The sequence below is a fragment of the Aegilops tauschii genome, chromosome 1 (genome assembly GCF_002575655.3).
Source record: "Aegilops tauschii subsp. strangulata cultivar AL8/78 chromosome 1, Aet v6.0, whole genome shotgun sequence".
Lineage (NCBI taxonomy): Eukaryota > Viridiplantae > Streptophyta > Magnoliopsida > Poales > Poaceae > Aegilops > Aegilops tauschii.
Window position 1 is genome coordinate 217,068,727 of NC_053035.3, and position 15,233 is coordinate 217,083,959.

Genomic DNA, 15,233 nt, shown 5'->3' on the forward strand with positions numbered 1-15,233 from the left:
AAAAAAAAAGATTACAAGCTTCAAACCAACATAATCGAGCAGGGCTTTTTGCCTCGTTAAGTTATACCGAGTTCAGCGGTCACGAGTTAAAGCTCAAGCTTAGCTAGCCGGCTCGTAACTAGCCAACAGCTCGTTAATTCTAACCTGGTGAGTAAGAAAACAATTGAACATCAACAATTGAACCAACAATCACATGAAAATGTTTGCGGTAAAAAAAAGCAATTACATACAAATGTGTCATGAATCAGCTGCAGTTGTGGACAGTGTACCTGTGCGGATTGCACTTGATTAACCAACAATCAACACACATCATACATGCTCCACTGCTGTTTCCCGCTCTACGCCAAGGACTCGGCGATGTCCATGGAGAGGCAGTAGGCGAGAGACTGTATCGTGATCATGGGGTTCACACCAACGGCAGTCGGGAGGAGGCTGCCGTCGCAGACGTACAGGCCCTCGGCCTCCCAGCTCTCGCCTCTGCCGTCGACGGCGCCCTCCTTGGGGCTGGAGCCCATCCGGCAGCTGCCCATCTGGTGCGCCGAGCAGAGGAGCGCCCACGTGTCCGTGCCCGGCTGCATCGGGCCCCTCGCCACGGTCACCTCGTCCAGGAACGCCTCCAGGTCCTTGTCCTGCACGCCCTTGCACCGCAGCCGCAGCCCGTCGCTGCGGTGCGTGCCCACCTCGGCCGCGCCGGAGGCCACCATGATGCGCAGGGCGCGGCGCAGGCCGTCTCGGAGCTCCTCGATGTCGCCGCGGCTCGGGCTGTAGTGCACGCGGCCCTCGCCGTACACGCTCCCCGCGGCGTGGTCGCGGACCAGCGCGAACGCGTGCGCGGTGCGCGTGTACCGGCGCATCCTCTCCTTCATGTCGCGGCCCGATTCCCACGGGACCAACGAGGCGAAGGCCCCCGGCCCCAGTGCCGGCGTCTCGATGATGGTGCGCTCAGTGACGCGGTGCATGCTCGTGATGATGCCGCCCTCGTAGCACTTGCCGGTGAGCTGGGGCTCCTGGTTCGTGTCCGGGAAGTACCCCCACGCCATGGACACCGGGTGGAGGTGCAGGTTCCGGCCGACGTGCCGGTTTCTGAGCCCGCTGTTACGGAGCAGCGGCGGCGTCATGAGCGCCCCGCACGCCGAGATGGACACCTTGGCCTCGATGCGCAGCTTCTTGGTGATGCCGTTGCTCATGCACGTCGCCACCAGGCCGACGCATTTCTTGCTCCGGCCGTTCTTGCCGCTATTGTTCTGGAAGATGAGGCGCTCGGCCTTGCACCCGGCCAGGATCACCGCGCCGTGCTCGACGGCGTCGACGAGCCACGTCGTGTCGGTGCCGCGCTTGTCGCCGGTTGGGCACCCCAGGTAGCAGCTCCCGCAGTGGTGGCCCTCTGACGAGTTGCGCGGCACGCGGTCAACAGGCAGCCCGAGCGCCTCGCACCCGCGGCGCACCACCTTGTTCTGGAACCCTTCCTCCCGACACCCGTCGGTCACGGCGAGCCGGGCGCACACGGCGTCCATGGCCTGCACGTAGGCCGCGCTCCCGAACACGGGGAGCCCGTGATCGCGCGACCACTCCTGCAGGATCTCCCGTGGCGTGCGGATGCTGGCGGACCAGTTCACCGCCGAGCCGCCGCCGACGGTGGTGCCGGCGTACAAGACGGTCGTCACGTTGGACGTGCAGAAGATGCCTCCCTGCTCGTAGAGGCGCTCCATCGACGGGCCCTCGACTGAGCTGTAATCATCGGGGGTGAAGTAGTCTCCCTTCTCGACGACAAGCACCTTGTGCCCCGCGGACGCGAGCACCGCGGCGGCCACGCCACCGCCGCAGCCTGAACCGACGATGGCGACATCGCATTCCACCGCGTGATAATCGCCCGACGTGGCCGGCTTTACCGCGAGGCCCTTCTCCGCGAGTGATGTGAGCAGGGCGGCGTCGTCCAGCTCCCTGGTCTCCACGACGCCGCTGTCCAGAGGCCGCAGGGTAGTCGCTTCCGTCGGATGTTTCTTTCGTTGCTCTTTCACGTTCGGCACGCTGAACCCTGTTGCTTTCCAGCATGGGTTCTCAGAGTTTTCGACCACCTGCACGTTGGAAGCAGAGATAAATGTTTGATGAAACTAAAATGGTGAAGTTTTCACAAGAGGCCCGCTTCGCGACAACCCCTGCTAAACGTACAAAGGGGACTTTTTGCAAATCATGCTCACTTTCGTATCTATGATGGGTGGCCCGCCGTGTACGTATACCTTGTATCGGGAGTAGTGTCAAACAAACCGGCGCACACCCCCTCCATCCGGTCTGGCCCATTTAGAGTATCTCCAACAGCAGCACAAAAGTTTTGCGCTTTAAGATAGTTTTAGCGCGTCACTGTAGCACTTTTAATGCGCCGGACCCAACATTGCTTTATCAGATGTTCAAAAACGCGCGTTTAAAAAAACACGCAGTGTAAATTATGAAGCGCGCGCAATCTGACGCCTCAAATTTGCAGCATGCGATAGCGTTTTTCAGCCCGCGCGCACTATTTTATAACTTCTGTTGAAGCTGTCCGGCGCCCAAAAAATCCAAATTTTAGCGCGCGGAGCAGTTTTTTGACGCATGTTAGAGATGCTCTTAGAAAAAATGAACTCTCGACCTTTTGGTTTACGCCCGCTGTAACCAAATGGGACAACTCACTTGATCTGCCTAGCTATTCTTTTATTCTTCTTGTTTGCATCATCTCAATTTAATTTTCTTCCTTTTTTGGTTTTGTTTGGCCTTTTTCTTCGGTTTTATTCTTTTCTAGTTTTCTTTATTTCTTCTTCTTTTTCTCTTTTCTTTTTCGTTTGCTTAAATTTGTGATTTTTTTAAATCTATGAACCTTTTTTTCGATAAATTAATGTCTTTTAGTTTCACAAAATTTTATCAAATTCATGATTTTTTGGTCAAAACCATGATTTTTTTTCAAATTGATGATTTTTTTCAATTTCATGAACTTTTATCAAATTTATGATTTTTTTGTCAAATTCATGAACAATTGATGATTTTTTAAATTTCACAGACTTTTCTGTCACATCCGTGTATTTTTTTCAAAGCGATGAACTTATCTTTAATCTATAAACATTTTTTGAATTTTTAAAACTAGAAACCATGTAACGAGACTACCCTATTATATAGCCAAGATTTATGCCTCCTTCCATATAAGATGAGGTGGGACTAAAACCACGAACGGTACAGTCTACTGCCTACAGACACGTACATGCAGGCTGCAACAAAAATCTTAAAACAAGTTTATGCCTTACGTACAAGTGATCAGCTTGGTCCATGGAATTGACGCCCCTGCTGCATGCGCGCTGGTCGCTATATGTGGATGAAATATTCCAACACCAACACGAAAAACCACAAATTTGGTTTTTTCGATTTTGGTATCAGTTAAATCTTCGGTTTCTCGGTTTTTTGTCCACCCCTAGCTCCAAGGAGGGAAAAAGTTTGCGAAATGGAAAAATGTTCATCGATTTTTAAAAAGTTAACAAATTTTTCAAAAAAGTTCATGAAATTAGAAAAAGTTCATTGATTCTAAAAGAGGTTGAGGAATTTGATGAAAAAAAATCATGAATTAAATACTTTATTCATAGGAGGTTGCCTGACTAGGCCGGTCCTTTGTCGCACACGGAAACAAGAAAAAGAAAAAAATACAATATTAAATACATGTTTAAATTATGATTTTAGATATATATTTTTCTTCAAACCTGACATGGGTGCCTACCATGAGCAATGCCCACCTGCTAGCAAAATTTGAGGTCATTTCATGAATGTCCAAAAAAACACCTTATTCAGTGGTGGGTGTTCCGTGGGCCAGAAGACTCCGTCAAGAGCACATTGTTTCTCGACATCTTTAAAATAACCCTAATTTTTTAATGGCCTTGTATGACCGATTTTAGGCACCATGTCAAGTTGTTTTGGTTTTTAATAAATTTTGCATTTTCTGAAGTTTTCTCAGTCAAAAAAGAAGATAAATGGTGGACATGTCGCAACTTGCATCGGTGTTGAAAATCGTTCAAATCTGGGATGGATGCCTATCATGAGCATGCCCACATGCTTGCAAAAGTTGGGTAGGCCAGAAGGGTCTATTTGAAAGCACATTTTTTTTGACATCTGTCAAATGGCCTCATAAAAATTTCACAACTTATATGACCAATTCAAGGCACTATACCAAGTTATTCGAGTTTTCGACAATTCTGCATTTTCTGGAGTTTTTCTTGGTGAAAAATGGTCGATAAATGGCAGAAAGTGACGCAACTGGTATACGATGTCGGAATTCGTTCAAACCTGCATGGATGCCTCATATGTCAGTGCCAAGCTGCTGGAAGAAGTTGAGGCCATTTATCCATAGTCCAAAACACCATCAGTTCACATGAGTGTGCTAGACTAGGCCAAACAGGTGCATCTGTGAGCATGTAGTTTGAAAGTTTATTTATTTTAAATATTGGTCACTAAACCCATTAAGCTACGCGTGAAGAGCGACCAACCAACTATGCCATGTGACACAAGCTGGTTGGCCGCGGTGAAAAATCTTTTGGAATCTTTTTTAGATGAAGGTGTCGATTACTTTTTGAATGTATTTTTTTCTTTTTAGATGGAGGTGAGGATCTCTGGTATTTTTTAAATGGAGGGTTATGCAAAGTGGCACTCGCTGGTAGGCTACAGTGGTAATTTTTTTTCCTTTTTTACTTCTTTTATTAGATGAAGGTGAAGATTTTTTTCTTAGATGTTTTTGTAGACAGAGGCGAGGACTCTATATATGTTTTTAAATGAAAATATGCGCGCAACTTCCTCTCAAGCGGCGCCATAGGACGGCACCCCAACCACTAGTTATCAATCAACAGGAACATTTCCTTATCCTAACAATTTCTTGAAATTTGTCAACATTTTTGTAATTTCAAATTGTGTATGGAAATTTTACAAACTTGAACACTTTTTCAAACTATGACAAATTCCCTATAATTTATGTTGAACTCTAATTGTAGACCACATACCTTTTCAAAATTTATTAACTTTTCTTTAAAATGCAAACATTTCTTAATTGTAGACCACGTACCTTTTCAAATTCCAATATATTTTATAAAATTGTAAACATATTTGAAAATAATAACATTTTTAGTATTATAAAAACAAAGAAATGGAAAAGAAAAAAATCTTAGGCCTTGGCCCACCTAAGCGACCGCATCGCTCCCGTCGAGCCCCTGTTGGCCCAAGCGTTCACATATTTGAAAAAAATTCATCAATTTTGAAAAATAATGTTCACGAATTTGAAAAATAATTGCGGGCTTTAAAAGAGTGTTCCTAAGTGTTGAAACGAGTACGTGGATTTGAAAACTGTGCTCACAAAGTTAAGAATTTTTTCATGAATTTAAAAAGTTCATAGATTTATGAAAAGGTTTGTGTTTAAAAATATTCATGAATTTTGAAAAATAAAAGAAACTGAAAAAGGAAAACAAAGCGAAAATAAAACTTTTGGAGAAAAAGCAAAAAAAAAACAAGCTGAAGTTAGTTAGTGTTATATTTGAAGAGGAAAAAAGAAAGGTAACTAGACATGATAAGAAAGTAGTCTAGTTGGTTACCACGGTTGTACCAAGCATACATGTGCTGGTTAAAAATCTCGTCAGGCACAAAGAGGAGAAAAGGTGTAAAATTGGCCGACCCAGGGTGGTACGTACAGAGGCCGTGTATCCCACTCAGTCCGGGCGATCTACTTTTACAAAAGTTCTTCACTTGTTAAACTAACTTTTTTTATCTATAGATTGTTGTGATCGGTTGTTTTTTGATTTTATCTGTGTTGGTTTGTGTTTTAATTTTGTATTGGTGGTGTTGTTTTGTTCATATATCATGTTGGGTTGATGTTGGAGTTATTTGATGTGTGGTTGTGAAGTCTTTGCATATTTTGGCCTTGTTGTCAGCCCGGTGGTGATTGTGTGAACCCTTTGGAAGTTCTTATTTCACGCTAAACCTATAGAATTGCTACTCTGACGCTCACATGGGTCAGCACATGAAGCTCTTGCTCGCTCAGCTTCGCTCACTGCTCCTCACTCGTTTAGTTTTTTTGTTCACCCCACTTCTAGCTTAGAAAAAAATTCCTGTCTTTTTAATTTAAAAATAGTAGTTAAATTAAATGAAGTTTAAGGAACTTTAAAAATATTATGACTTTTAAAAACAATGAATTTCAGAAACTTTCATGAATTTAAAATATAGTCATGGTTTCAAAAATGTTTGCAAAATAAAAAAATTCAATTTTAAAAACGTTCACTAACTTTCATTGACCATGAACTTTAAAAATATCCACAAATTGATTAAATATTAAAGAATTTGGAAAACAATATGTTTATGTTTTTTAAAGTATACAAATTTTAATAAGTGCTCATGAATTAAAACGTGAAAAAATAAAAATAAAAAGAGAGAAAAAAATAAACACTGCACACTGACGCGAAGGGCCCCGGTGACCCCCACGACCCTCGAAGCACCATAGCGCTTCAATTTGAGGGAGCTTAGTATCTTTATAAAATTGTAAACATATTTGAAAATAATAACATTTTTTGGTATTATAAACAATGTTTACAATTTTAAATAGGTTTAAAAAAATAAATTTCAAAAGTGGGGAAAATGGATTGACGAAAAAAGAAAATAAAAACAAAGAAATGGAAAAGAACAAAGCTTAGGCCTTGGCCCACCTAGGCGACCGCATCCCTCCCGTCGAGCCCCTGTTGGCCCAAGCGTTCACATATTTGAAAAAAATTCATCAATTTAGAAAAATAATGTTCACAAATTTGAAAAAATATTGTGGGCTTTAAAAGAGTGTTCGTAAGTGTTGAAACGAGTACGTGGATTTGAAAACTGTGCTCACAGAGTTAAGAAAATTTTCATGAATTTAAAAAGTTCATAGATTTATGAAAAGGTTTATGTTTAAAAATATTCATGAGTTTTGAAAAATAAAAGAAACTGAAAAAGGAAAACAAAGAGAAAATAAAACTTTTGGAGAAAAAGCAAAAAAAAAACAGGCTAAAGTTAGTTAGTGTTATATTTGAAGAGGAAAAAAGAAAGGTAACTAGACACGATAAGAAAGTAGTCTAGTTGGTTACCGCGGTTGTACTAAGCGTACATGTGCTGGGTTCAAATCTCGTCAGGCACAAAGAGAAAAGGTGTAAAAATTGGCCGGCCCAGGGTGGTACGTACACAGGCCATGTATCGCACTCAGTGCGGACGATCTACTTTTACAAAAGTTCTTCACTTGTTAAACCAACTTTTTTATATCTATAGATTATTGTGATCAGTTGTTTTTTGATTTTATCTGTTTTGGTTTGTGTTTTAATTTTTTTATTGGTGGTGTTTTTTTGTTCATATATCATGTTGGCTTGATGTTGGAGTTATTTGATGTGTGGTTGCGAAGTCTTTGCACATTTTGGCCTTGTTGTCAGCCCGGTAGTGATTGTGTGAACCTCTTGGAAGTTCTTATTTCACGCTAAACCTATAGAATTGCTACTCTGACGCTCACATGGGTCAGCACATGAAGCTCTTACTCGCTCAGCTTGGCTCACTGCTCCTCGCTCGTTTAGTTTTTTTTGTTCACCCCACTTCTAGCTTAGAAAAAATTTCCTGGCTTTTTAATTTAAAAATATTAGTTATATTAAATGATGTTTAAGGAACTTTAAAAATATTATGACTTTTAAAAACAATGAATTTCAGAAACTTTCATGAATTTAAAATATATTCATGGTTTCAAAAATGTTTGCAAAATAAAAAAAAATCAATTTTAAAAACGTTCACAAACTTTCATTAACCGTGAACTTTAAAAATATCCACAAATTGATTAAATATTAAAGAATTTGGAAAAAATATGTTTATGTTTTTTAAAGTACACAAATTTTAATAAGTGCTCGTGAATTAAAACATGAAAAAATAAAAATAAAAAAAGAGAAAAGAAACTAAACAATGCACACTTACGCGAAGGACCCCGGTGACCCCACGACCCTCGAAGCACCATAGCGCTTCAATTTGAGGGAGCTTAGTATCTTTATTTATAGATAGATATATTTAGTAGTTCCTAGTGTGCTTAGCATGCCACATAGGCAAACACATGAACTGACAACAATTAAGGAAGGAGAGAGCACTTTGATGACCATGTGAATCAAAAAATATTACTATTCTTCGCATTTCAAAAGAAAAAAAAACATTAGACTAAACTCAATAAAAAAATTATATGATGTAAATCAAAGGACATCTCTTTTCCTATTTCTGGTAATAAAGTTTGAGATAGGCACGTACACTACGAGCGACCCTTCCCCCGACCCAGGCTCTTGCTAGGGTTCCTCCCCCAGCTCCCACCGCCGCCGGCCGTCCTTCCGCCCCCGCGCCGACGTCGTCGCTGGCCGCCCGGACCCAGCCTTGCCCTCCCTCCCCCTCCTGGATCCACCCTTACGCCGCCTTCCCGGGAGCTGGCCGGGGCGGCGCGCCTCCCTCTTCTTCCTCGGCGACAACTCCCCTTTCCTCCCCTGCCGCCGCTGGCGGTCGTCCCCGGTGCTGGTCCGGGTGGTGTCGGCGACGGCGGGACTTCCTGTCCCCCCGCGCCCGTTTCCCCTTCCAGGGGCAGGGGACGGTGGCGGTGTTCCTCGGTTTGACTGCGGTCCGGCGACCCAGCGGCGGTGGCCGGCGACAGACGAGGTGGCGGCGCGGCTCCTTGGCGGCGGGGCGGCTTGGTGGCGCGGGGTGGTCGGCAGCGCGCCCCCGGCTCAGATCTGGGCCTTGCAGGCCCCCGACGTGACTTCATTGCCTTCTGCGCGGTGGGGGAGGAGCAGCAGCTCGGACCGGGGGCGACGCCGCCGCCGACGTGCCTGTTGCAGCGTGAAGGCGGGAGCTTTACGGGCCTATGAGGGCCCGGCCAGGCCTATGGGCCCACGGGCCTGGTATGCTCCTGCTATCGTGTCCGGTCGGCTACCGTCGTTGACAGTGGAGGTTGAGCCCTCCCGCGTGTTCACGGTGGTGCTGCCTCTAGTCCCGGCTCCTCGGCTTCGGTGTGCAGACCTCACTTCGTGGTGCCGTGGTGAGACGGCGTGGAAGCTTCAAGACCATGTTGGCGCATGGTGGTGGCCGGTTTGGTGGCGGGCTCCGGAGCGCCCGAAGTGAAGGTTGGGATCGGAAGAAATTCAGGCCGGCTTGTCCGACACCGACGTGGTGGCGCCTGAGGGTGCCGCCGGACCTTCTTGGAGGGCGTCGGGGCTACCCTTCCACTCTCCTCGCCGCGTACCGGGAAACCCTTGGCAGCAACGTCGTCATCGTCGCGTCCCTTCTTAGAGGTGTTGATTGGTACCCGCGCTTCGGAGTCTAGGAACGCGGTGGGAGACTTCCGATGGGCACAATGGTCGCGAGGCTTCTTCTTCTTTTGTCGATCCGCTGTTGTGTGCATTTGTTTCCTTTGTTCTTTCTCTTTCGGTTCTTTTGGGCGTGTCTGTGCTGCTTCCACCCAACACCTATCGCTGGTTGTATCGGTTGGTTGTTTTGTAATACAAAGCGGGGAGAAACCCTTTTTCATCAATAAAATTTGAGATACATGACATATCATTCCTGTAATTTTTTTATTCCTATGATATTCCTACCCTTTGAACCAAAAGAGGCATTGTCCTATGAACAAAAAAAGACCTAGTTGCTAAATAATTAAATGAAAAAGATTTAGCTACAACAAGTTAAGCATCTATGCATTGATAACTTTAGTTGCTGAACTTTTTCATGCACTTATTAGCACTCCATCTAAGCACCCGTGCATTGAAATGGGCCTAATTACCCACATCACAGAGCCTAAAACTCTAATCTCAAGAGCTGCCGATTGTAGAAGTGTGTGGCCTCTCAAGTGTAATTTTCTTACATTGGACCCGCTACCGAGCGAAGGTGATCGATGAAGTGATCAAAGCAGTGACCACAGAGCTACTAGTGCAGTATATGATCACGTATTTGGCTAGCAAAATGCTAATACATGTCATAAAAATATATATTATGAATTAGTATTTGAATATCGCTTTAGTGATATTATTATTACTATATAACTTATATTTTATTATTATTATTAAAGTCATGATTAAAATATGACCACGGGGCAAGTAAACAAGGAGGTAGTAATACAGTCTTTAAAAAAAAAGATTGACTGATGTATGCATCTATTTTATTAAGTATTTACAAGATCAGGGGCTAGTAATACGAAAAGCAACATAGAAGCCTGAAGAAGCCTCGAGTCCAAAGCATCCTGTCAGTCTTTTGGCACGTGGCCCGACAGTGACCTAGATGGTCCAATCATGGAATTACGCTGGCGCAGCAAAGCAATAAGTATTGTAATTGTGTCTTGTCCTGCGGCGCCAAGCAGTGCCATCACTGCTGTAACTACCAGGACAGTGGACGGGCATGCGACCGGTCACGCAATCGTCGCTCTAGCTCGTCCTGTAGTAGTCTAATCACGTGTACGATCCAACCCAGTTGATCCGTGGACAAGGTAGAACCACCCACCCATAATCATCCAATCCAAGCAAGCAGGATTAAGCAAGCACCTTGGTGTAGAAGACGTTGAAGCAGAGGCTCTTGACGATGGCGAAGGCGATCTTGACGAGGATGAGCCACCGCGCCTTGGTCCACCGCCTGAGCGCCTCCTCCCGCCGCCCCACCGGCATGTCGGCGAAGCGGCGCACGTACGGGAACTCGCCGGAGACGCACAGCCGGCCGCACAGCGCCAGCGTGCCGAGCCGCGTGCACAGTAGCCAGAGCGTGACGTGCACCAGCACCCCCGCCTCCCACACGCACCGGGTGAAGGCCAGCTCCGCAACCTTGCACGGAAACCAATCGCCCAATTTGTGAGCATCATTATGTACTCCTAAATCATGCCTGGTGGCTGGATGAATTGAAGGCAACAAAGCACTATAGTGGAGTTAAAAAAAAACTATACTGTATACGTACCTGAGTGAACAGTCCCATTTGTCCATGAAATATTTATTTACTCCTACCAAACTACGTACTGTACACGCGTACGAACTGAAATGTAGTCCAATTACACATGTGCCAGCGTCAGCGTGGGATAGGGCAGCATCACGTACGCCTAATTAATCTCCGCGCATAGGAGACGGGCGGGGTCCGGTTCCGCTTAGATGAGAGTCGCGTAGCCGATAATGGTAATCTAGATTATTCTGCTGACGAGCGGTCATATCGGTAAAGTTTTGGCGGACGGAGTATCAAATCAAATACTACTATGGATGAACAAGGCAGTAACCGCGTACGTAAGGTAGGAACACAGTTGTATATGGATGAGCTTGATGGATCACCTCGTCGGGAATGGTGGAGTCGGCGCCGGATGCGAGGTAGAACCGCTCGAGGTCCTTGTCGCGTGGCGTGTCCCTGCGCCCGTCGAGGGCCTCCTCCGGCGGCAGCGACGGGATGAGCGCGCCGCACATGGCCCGGAGCGCCTCCATCTGCGCCGGGTAGAGCCCGTGCGTGTATTTGTCTCGCCTCAGCACCCGGAGCAGAGGGTGTCCCGTCGGCGCCTTCTCCTCCCCCTCCGGCGCCGCCATCAGTTACCACCGCGGGCAGAGCAGCTAGCGCCGGACCCTGTTTTCAGGTTCCACGACTAGACTTCCCTGTGGCTTTGCGCGCGCATTCGTCCGTCTGTATAGATAGATAGATCGAGAGTTGATAGGTGTCAATCTCGTTATTTAATACCGGTCACCAGCTAACTAGGGACGGAGCACGGAAACTTCCGGTCTGTTATCCATCTAGCTAATCAACGAGTTTTTTCGAAAAGAAGGCGAAACCTTTGCTATCATCGGATAAAAATATTCGACGGCTAACAAAAAAAAGAAATCTGTTTTTTCACACAGTGCGAACGCAGACACAAGCGCACACACCTAATATACATCATTGGATAAATTGACTAATACTCCTACAATATTATAATTTCTTTCGGAAAAGAGGTTAAACATCCAGCATCTGCATCCAAGGATGTACACAACCATCTTTATTATATTATATTCAACAGAGCCTAACAAAACAAATACATGAATCAACCCGAAAACCACTATCCTAGCGACCTTTATGGCTACCCGCCTACACCTATAAGTTTGATGATGTATCCTGATTTGCACCAACATACTGTTGGGCACGCAGTATTTCAAAAAAAAAAAAACTACGATCACGCAAGATCTATCTAGGAGATGCACAACAACGAGCGGGGAGAGTGTGTCCACGTACCCTCGTAGACCGAAAGCGGAAGCTTTAGTAACACGGTTGATGTAGTCGAACGTCTTTGCGATCCAACCGATCCAAGTACCGAACGTACGACACATCCGCGTTCAGCACATGTTCAGCTCGATGACGTCCCTCGAGCTCTTGATCTAGTTGAGGCCGAGGGAGAGTTCCGTCAGCACGACGGCGTGACGACGGTGATGATGAAGTTACCAGCGCAGGGCTCCGCCTAAGCACTACGACGATATGACCGAGATGTGTAACTGTGGAGGGGGCACCACACACGGTCAAGAGAAACTTGTGTGTCCTTGGGGTGCCCCCTCCCACGTATATAAAGGAGGGGGAGGAGAGAAGGCCGACCATAGGGGGGCGCGCCATAGGGAGGAGTCCTACTTGGACTCCCGGTCCAAGTAGGATTCACCCCCCCTCTTTTCCTATTCCAACTGGGAGAAGGAGGGAAAGGGAAGGAGGGGGCACCCCCCCTCCTAGTTCAATTCGGACCAGCCCATGGGGGGGGGTGCCTGGGTGGGTGTGCGTGCGTGCGTGTGCGCGTGTCTGTGTGTGTGTGTGTGTCGCGGGGTCCTCGGTGGCGGGTGTAATTTAAGTGTGCATGGCTTCATCATAGAGAGCTGATGTGTATGGCAGAGGCCACCAACGATGGGGTGCGAGAGAGAAAATGCTCGTAGAGAGGGAAGAAAAGGTGTGTGCGCGTGAGAGGAGTCGACATCGAGAGAACTTGTTTGTTCGAGAGACACCGAGGAAGACTACTATATATCGATGGTGCATGTAGGCAGGAATTAAACAAAGGGATGGTCTTATTGGTTTCGGGGATACAGGGGAAGAGTGAGAGGCGGGGGGGGGGGGGGGGTAGCTAGAAGGAGATTGTTAAGTGTGAGTGTGTGTTTTACCCATCCAGGCGGAAGTTATGTGCACACAAGAGGAGAACGATTCGATGTGGCGTTAGGATTGAGGGTAATTAACTACGTATGGAGACATAGAGACCTTGAACGTGCATGTGTGAGAGGTATACATGTATACATGGGATGTGTGTGTGCGCGCGCGCATGATTGAGATAAAAGAAAGAAGACATAAGTCATAAGATCAAGGACATGGGAGAGACGGATCGGTATGACAATATGCATGCATGTGAGAATGCAGGGAAGAAGGCCCAACAATTGAGCATGTGTTTTTGTCTTTAAGAGATAGTGGCGTGGGCTGGAGCATGCATCTATGGCTAGCAGAGGGAGTGAGGCACAACGATTGTGCAAAAGAGATCAACCTATAAATGCATATATATGGAGAGATATATATAGTGTGGGTGATAGGAAGCAAGACTCCGCGCGAGAAAGAAATGTTGACGGAGAAACTACAGATAGATACAAAGATGGAGATGCTAGCTAGAGGGACATCTGCTAGTTTGGGTGTTGGAGATGACCGCCGGGTGGTTCAGAGGGTGAAGTTATATATGTGTGTGAGAGGGCACTTGACTGCATGTAGAGAGAAACATATGTAGTGCGCGTGATAGAAATCAAGAGTGAGGGTGAGAAAGAAGGTTGATGGAGAAACAGATAAATAGAAAGATAAAGATGCTAGCTAGTGTGCGTTAGAGATAGTAGTCGAGTGGATCAGAAGGCTGAGTTATGTGTGTGGGTGTGAGAGAGATAGAGAGAGGGTGCATGTGAGTCACATACAAACAGATATCAGAGAGAAATGAGATCCCGAGAGACGGAGTTTTGTGTCTGCGAGAGAGAAAGATATTTCACAACGAGAGTGATAGCTAGAGAGACATATGAGGGAACGCAAGATATATCTAGGGAGAGAGTGTGTGTGAGTGACATACAAGAGAACAATGGAGAAATATGAGACCCTGGGAGACAGAGTTTGTGTTTGTGTGTGAGAAAGAGATATTTAAGAGGAAGAGTCGTAGGTTCTCATATCTAAGGAGCGAAAGACATCTTTGTATGAGGGGTGTGCGAGTGGCACACATGGGAATAGTAGAGAGAAATGAGACCCCGGGAGACAAAGTTTTGTGTTTGTGTGAGAGAAAGAGATTCCACATGGAGAATCATAGTTAGAGACACATAGCAGGGAGCGAGATATACTTAGAGAGAGATAGAGTGATGAAGGTCGAGGGAGAAAGTACTTACAAAGATAAAAGATCATTGTCGACATACAGGTAGCACGAGAGATACCTGAGAGACGATGAATGCGTATAGGTCCAGAGAGATAGTCCTATATAAGCATGAGTGATAGCTATATGAGACGAATATCTGGATTAAAGGGGATTCAAATATTTAAACTGGAGATCACGACATCGATAATATCATAACGCAAATTGGTGTATAAAACATGGATATTCATTTGAATTTGGGCACACGTGTAATGTTATATAGTTTATCAATATTGGTGATCCATAGATTCTTTAATTACAAACAATGCATGATTTATATGCAATTAATGTCTAAACGAGATTACACTACTATATGTTGCGTGTGTGAAACACATTATACATGTTTGAGAAGTAAAAAAACCCCGCATGAAACACACATTAATTGGAGACAGTTAGCGAGGAATGCATACATTGGATTTCAACATAAAGTGGTTTCAAATATTTGAAAATCCAAATTGATGGATACAACCTTATGAATCTGAGATCATGCCATTTGTAAACCATATTTATGTATAAATGGTGTTGTGCTTTTGAAAGTATATATAAAAATGATGTATATAGAATGTAATTTCAATTGAAAATGGATCCCGCCCGAAAAAAATAGAATACAAATGCGATTCGAATTGAGTTGGCACGGTAAACGTGCACTCTGCAAAATTTGAACGAAGCGGGGAAGTTCGCAGTAACCGCCCGAAACCAAAATCCGCGAGATGGAAATTACTACTGCCTATCCCTGCCATGCAAAGCCTATCTGCTGGATTTCTATAGGTTTCGATAGGGGTAGGTTTGTAATTTCACCCAAACGTGACATAACCGCCTCTCACCCGGATTC

At 45.5% G+C, this 15,233-nt stretch overlaps 1 protein-coding gene across 1 annotated transcript; it reads right to left on the reverse strand.

Moving 5' to 3' along the window:
- Positions 1 to 148: 148 nt before the first annotated feature.
- Positions 149 to 11,690, reverse strand: LOC109756014 (long-chain-alcohol oxidase FAO1). The gene is made up of 3 exons (XM_020314886.4): positions 11,316 to 11,690; positions 10,551 to 10,823; positions 149 to 2,075 (listed from the first exon to the last, which is right to left on the reverse strand). The coding sequence occupies exons 1-3, from the start codon at positions 11,559 to 11,561 to the stop codon at positions 339 to 341; spliced, it is 2,256 nt and encodes a 751-aa protein (XP_020170475.1). The 5' UTR covers positions 11,562 to 11,690; the 3' UTR covers positions 149 to 338.
- Positions 11,691 to 15,233: the final 3,543 nt, after the last annotated feature.

Coding starts and splice junctions, on each gene's coding strand:
- LOC109756014 (XM_020314886.4), bottom strand. CDS start 11,561: ATGGCGGCGCCGGAGGGGGAGGAGAAGGCGCCGACGGGACACCCTCTG. Junction 10,824..11,315: donor ACTCCACCATTCCCGACGAG/GTGATCCATCAA, acceptor TTTCCGTGCAAG/GTTGCGGAGCTGGCCTTCAC. Junction 2,076..10,550: donor TCAACGTCTTCTACACCAAG/GTGCTTGCTTAA, acceptor TCCAACGTGCAG/GTGGTCGAAAACTCTGAGAA.